The sequence below is a fragment of the Anoplophora glabripennis genome, unplaced genomic scaffold (genome assembly GCF_000390285.2).
Source record: "Anoplophora glabripennis isolate ALB-LARVAE unplaced genomic scaffold, Agla_2.0 scaffold371, whole genome shotgun sequence".
NCBI classification, from domain to species: domain Eukaryota; kingdom Metazoa; phylum Arthropoda; class Insecta; order Coleoptera; family Cerambycidae; genus Anoplophora; species Anoplophora glabripennis.
In genome coordinates, this window is record NW_019416511.1 from 326,454 (window position 1) to 332,942 (window position 6,489).

Here is a 6,489-nt window from a genome sequence, read left to right on the forward strand (position 1 = left end):
TACATACATACATACATACATACATACATACATACATACATACATACATACATACATACATACATACATACATACATACATACATACATACATACATACATACATACATACATACATACATACATACATACATACATACATACATACATACATACATACATACATACATACATACATACATACATACATACATACATACATACATACATACATACATACATACATACATACATACATACATACATACATACATACATACATACATACATACATACATACATACATACATACATACATACATACATACATACATACATACATACATNCTTTCTTTACATTCAATTTTATCTTATACTTCAAAATATTTTTTTATTTTCTCATATTATTTGCCCTTTCTAATAACTACATAATCCTTGTGTATTCTACTTTAAATTTGACACTTTTCTGACATATATTTTAATTCATCTACAAATCGTCTTTTATTTTTAATATCATTTATTACCTCTTATTCTAACTTATTTTCTATCTATTTACTAATATGATAATCAACTCAATCATAAATTTTAAAATAATAATTCCAACCATTAATTTTGCCACTTTGCCTTTTACATAACGATTTAAATTTAAATTTTACTTTTATCCCATTAATCTGGTTTCATCTCAATATATATCAGTAAGGTTTTATTCTAATAGTGATACAAAAATACCTCTAAATACCAAACGACCGGTAGGGTCTAATAAAGCTACATTAAATTCAAAAATAAAACTAAGAAGCACATGTAGACAAACAATTCAGACGTTAGAGAACAAAGTTAGTTTAAATTGAAACCTAAAACAGAAATTAATAGAAAACAAACATAAATAAATAAAAATCAAATAAAAGATATATATATATACACTGGTAAACACTGTTTTTGTCACACCAACTTTGTAATGATTTTTATTTATTTTGATGTACCCTCATTCAAAAATAATTATTATTTTGTTTCAGTCACATCCAGTTTTTTTCTGACCTCATTTACGTGTTTTTGTTTGAATAACTTAATTTAGGCGACTGTATAACGATTGCATTTAACTAACTTACGTTTATTACATTGTAAATATGCCGCGAAAGTATTTTAATAACCCGGACAGTTTTTGTTGTGTGTGGAGAATTAACTTTTATATCTCAGCGTCGGAAATTTACGCCATTAATTGAAAAGTGCTATTTAGACTATTTTGGTTTTCCTGTGCGCCACCAAGATAAATCCTGGGTTCCACATATATGTTGTGTAACGTGTGTGAGACTCCTATTAGGTTGGTCTAAACAAGAATCTAGACATTTGCCTTTTGGTATACCAATGATTTGGACGGAACCAAAAGATCATGTAAGTGATTGTTATTTTTGTTTGATTCAAACAAAAAGCGTTACAACCAGTTCAAACACACTGTCCAGTACCCAAATTTCTCATCTGCCAACAGACCAATCCTACATAGTGCCGAACTACCTGTGCCAAAGCCTCCAAATCAAGCAGAAAGGCAGGATTCTGTTCCTAGTCCGGAATTTGTTCATAGTCAACACGATGAGGTATCTCAAGAGAGTGACCCAAGTTATGAACCGTCAACTTCAAAAGAACCGCATTTATTGACACAAAGTGATTTAAACGATTTAGTACGTGATTTGAATTTGTCTAAAAAACAGGCTGAACTATTGGGGTCTAAATTAAATTAACATAAATGTCGATATAGATTTTATAGGGGATACATCATTAGGTCTCTTGGGTTTTAATAAAAGAGTTGTCAAAGCCAATCAGCTAAACGAATTAGATTTTTCTGTTCAAATAATTAAGGTTAATGGTTTATGCATAGACTGTTATATAGCTGTGGGATCATATTTTAATGGTCAACCAGTTCATATAATTCATTCATCAAAACTATTAGCAACTTGGTTCTTAAAATACTCGATCAGGACGGACATCTTGTCAATTTTCGCGAGGAAGTCATAACGGTAACACTACGTCTATTGAAGCTCTCATAAAACATGGTTGTTCGCTACAATATAATTTTTAAGCGTAATTATAAAAGGTCGCGAAAAGTAAATTTCCAGTTAGTTCCAAACGAAGTACTAACAAAGTAACAAGTGAAAATAAGCTGTTCCTAAAATCTCTAGGTTTCGAAGTACTCGAATAATGGATATCTTAAATGTTACTCAGCGTCCCCTCGTAGACAATTCCATCGTTGACTTGGCATATCATAATTACCAACCCTTTGTGACCTCTAAATTTGATTATAATGATGAAATTAAAATTCCAATATAAGAACTGGACGCCTACACTTAACCATGCGGAAGCATGCTGTACTTAGAGGGAAATCTAACAGAGGACGATGGGACTCCGATTTCAGGTAAAATTTGTAAATAATGCCTTCAGTTACCTCTTCAGAGAAATCCGGTGCGAAATGAACGGGATTGTTATAGATTCTGTCCGAAACGTTGGGCTGACGTCTACACTTAAGGGGTATTTATCTTTTAATGAAACTGAAAGCGTAAAGCTTCAAAATGCTGGATGGTTCCCAAAAGAAGGTTTTATACCTGACACTAATAAATTTAATGTGTGCATCCCAATTAAGATGTTATTAGGCTTTTTTGAAGACTATAGAAAAATTATTTTAAATATGAAGCAAGAATTAGTTTTGATTAGAAGTAGTAATGATTTGGATGCAGTAACATCTATCGACGAAACGGAAAAACCTAAGATAACTATTGAAAAACTTTATTGGAGGGTTCCACATGTATCCGTAGGAATCTCACAACAATTGGCTTTAACAAAAATTTTAGATAAAAATGTTGAAATATTGCTTCCATTTAGAAGTTGGGAGCTAGTCGAATATCCCTCTCTGACCGAAACTACAAGACATATTTGGCCTGTCAAAACAACCACTAAACTAGATACTCCACCCCATATCATTGTCGCTTTCCAGAATTTGATGATGTCAATCTCACAAATATTAGGGCATTTTTAAATTCTGAGAGATATCCCTACACCGATCTATTTCTTAACTTTAAAAACAATAAATATGCAACACTATATGAAATGTTCTCAAATTTTCGCCAGTCATACTACGAAACAGGAAATGAACCGATATATAACCCAAAAGAGTTTAAAAAAACTTCACCTATAGCACACATTGATTGTTCTCGTCAAAAAGAAACAATTCAATCAGGATCTGTTGTTCTCAGAATTGAACTGGAAATGTGCAAAACGTGCCTAGTGAAACTACTACGTACTGCTTAATTTTACATGACATCCCATGACAAAAATTGTTAGACAGGTTTAACTAGTTATTCACCAGCTCTGATAAAATTCATTAACCGGTTTTACAACCACATCCTATATAATAACGGCGATGTAATGCACTACATTAGTTAACGATAATATCTAATCCCCATTTTTATATTTTCAACGGGGAGGTATTATGGGCCGTCGAGTTAAAAAACTATAGCTATGGACCAGCAGTTAGAGTCTCATCATATACGGATATAGCACCTATCGATTTCATTTATCAAAGGCCAAACGAGGAGTTTGTCGTTATTTCGGGGGTTTATTACTATATAGTAGAGTTTCCCAGCTTCCGCATCAAACATGGATACAAAAAGATCCCCCTAACAATGTTAGGGCTAAAAAACGTTGTTAAGGTACAGGGTATAGTTAACACATATTCAGGTAGAACATATATTTTTTATTATAATTATTACTATGCCGAAATCGATGAGTGTACATATCAGCTGAAAAATTATGGTATGATTACCGAGCTGTTTCCGGGGATACCAATAGGCTTCAATGGTGTTTTTAGATACCCTAATGGAAATTTGTATTTCTTTATGTACCTTTATATACCTTTTGTATGAATTTAACGAGTTTAAAGGAGCCCTTATACGAGCAGGTCCTTTTGATTTAAGCCTTTTCGGTATCAACTGCACCTCCGATATTCTGCAGCAAATTAGAGAAAAACAATACATTGACGACCAAGGTTAACCACATCAGTAATTCAGTAAGCCGATAATACCATACCAGATTCTTATTAAACCCCATACTATGAGGCCTATGTTTGTCACTTATAGTTCATCGTAACTGATAACTGATATTTCGACTGATTAATTCGAATCTTTTTCCGCACCACCCTTTTAAACAACCAGGCTATTATTTTATTATACATGTATAAAGCTACCCACCCAATTGTTTTATTATTGAAAGAGCTAATATCTGGTAAAACCTGGTCCTGTGAGATATAAATACACTGATTTCATGGTGATAGCACAATACAACGAAAATGTGTTTTACTGCAAACTACAGAACTTTTTAAAATAAACATGAGCCGAAACATATATATGTTTATTATTCTGTGGTTATTCAGATACCGCATAACCATGGCGTCTAATATAAACAACATACCTATATTGGTACATGTCTTTGAAATTAGTCGTATGTCGTACCTACCGTCTAGTTATTTTTCTCCGAGGTTAGGTCCAAATTTATGAGTATTGTATTTTACAATATCCATATATATAAACACAGGGTTATAGCTAACTCTTAAACAGCGGTTGTTCTCAATTTCTGTGAAATATATAAAATGTTGTGTGTAGTGTTTTTGCTATTTGTGGTGTACACAATAGTCCCCACTAATGTGACAGATTATTTAACAACAGTCCCAACTAATGTGACACAATATTTAACAACATACGGCTATTTATCTAACAGCACAACAGATATAACAATCTGAGACTATTCTGACGCCTTACCAACATTTCAAAAATATGCTCATATAGTCGCTAACGGAACTTTAAAACAATGAAACGGAATTTATGATGTTAAAACCTCGATGTGGCTTACCGGACATAGTATCAGATTTTGTAGCAGTTTCTCATGCATGGGAAAAAAGACGTTTAAATTGGTATTTTCGAGGATCCGCGACAGGTATTCGGTTAGCGGAGAGGGCTTTTAGCATGTGGTCTGATGTGTCAACTTTAACGTTCAAGAAAACACGTATTATTGACGAGGCGAATATTCTTATACATTACACCCCACGGTCCCACAGTAACTATTGGAAGTGTATGAAAGGAGTTTGTCAGTTTCCTTTTGATGGCCCCGGAGTAAGACTGGCTCATGCATATTTTCCTATAACCGATGATAAGTGTAAAGAAATTCATTTGGATTCGGAGGAACATTGGTATGAAGGTTTAGAGCCGGGCCCTGCTGGTACAGTAGCTTTACTTCCTGTTCTTATGCATGAAATCGGGCATACTTTAGGCTTGTCGCATACTACTGATGTTAATGTTATAATGTATCCCTGGTTCAAAACGGTCTATTCTCTTGGAGAAGACGATGTACATGGCATTCAATTTTTATATGGCGCCCCGTTAAGTACTACTACGCATACTCCGACCACCCCAATACCAAGAGTGAAGTCAATAAACCCTCCTACTACAACAACAGGTCCGTTACCTAGATTGTGTGACGTTAAGAAACCTGAAAAAATGTTGATAACGTCTAATCACCATTTTTATATTTTCAACGGGGAGGTATTATGGATTGTTGAGTTAAAAAACTATAGCTATGGACCAGCAGTTAGAGTCTCATCATATACGGATATAGCACCTATCGATTTCATTTATCAAAGGCCAAACGAGGAGTTTGTCGTTATTTCGGGGGTTTATTACTATATAGTAGAGTTTCCCAGCCTCCGCATCAAACATGGATACAAAAAGATCCCCCTAACAATGTTAGGGCTAAAAAACGTTGTTAAGGTACAGGGTATAGTTAACACATATTCAGGTAGAACATATATTTTTTATTATAATTATTACTATGCCGAAATCGATGAGTGTACATATCAGCTGAAAAATTATGGTATGATTACCGAGCTGTTTCCGGGGATACCAATAGGCTTCAATGGTGTTTTTAGATACCCTAATGGAAATTTGTATTTCTTTATGTACCTTTATATACCTTTTGTATGAATTTAACGAGTTTAAAGGAGCCCTTATACGAGCAGGTCCTTTTGACAGCAAATTAGAGACCTTATAAAAACAATACATTGACGACCAAGGTTAACCACACCAGTAGTTCAGTAAGCCGATAATACCGTACCAGAATCTTATTAAATTCCATACTATGAGGTCTATGTTTGTCGCTTATAGTTCATCTTAAACACTGATATTTCGACTGATTAAAACTGTTTGAATCTTTTTCCGCACCGCCCTTTTAAACAACCAGGCTATTATTTTATTATACATGTATAAAGCAACTCGCCCAATTGTTTTATTATTGAAAGAGCTAATATCTGGTAAAACCTGTATAAATATATGTTGATTTGGCTGTATTTAGTGATGGGACAAATGTATGGTCCTGTGAGATATAAATACACTGATTTCATAGTGATGGCACAATACAACGAAAATGTTTTTACTGCAAACTACAGTACTTTTTTAAAATAAACATGAGCCTAAACATA

The 6,489-nt window shown here is 33.6% G+C and overlaps 1 protein-coding gene across 1 annotated transcript; it reads left to right on the plus strand.

Moving 5' to 3' along the window:
• Window positions 1-1,340: 1,340 nt before the first annotated feature.
• On the plus strand, window positions 1,341-5,949 carry LOC108906563 (matrix metalloproteinase-24-like). Its single transcript, XM_023454795.1, has 4 exons — window positions 1,341-1,367; window positions 1,418-1,651; window positions 5,015-5,782; window positions 5,941-5,949. Exons 1-4 carry the CDS (start codon window positions 1,341-1,343, stop codon window positions 5,947-5,949), a joined length of 1,038 nt encoding a protein of 345 aa, XP_023310563.1.
• Window positions 5,950-6,489: the final 540 nt, after the last annotated feature.

Excerpts from the sequence above, each read along its gene's own strand:
- LOC108906563 (XM_023454795.1), top strand. The coding sequence starts at position 1,341 with ATGATTTGGACGGAACCAAAAGATCAT. Across the intron at positions 1,368-1,417 it reads GGACGGAACCAAAAGATCAT|TTCAAACACACTGTCCAGTA; the intron begins GTAAGTGATTGT and ends CGTTACAACCAG. Across the intron at positions 1,652-5,014 it reads AAAGTGATTTAAACGATTTA|AAAACACGTATTATTGACGA; the intron begins GTACGTGATTTG and ends TTAACGTTCAAG.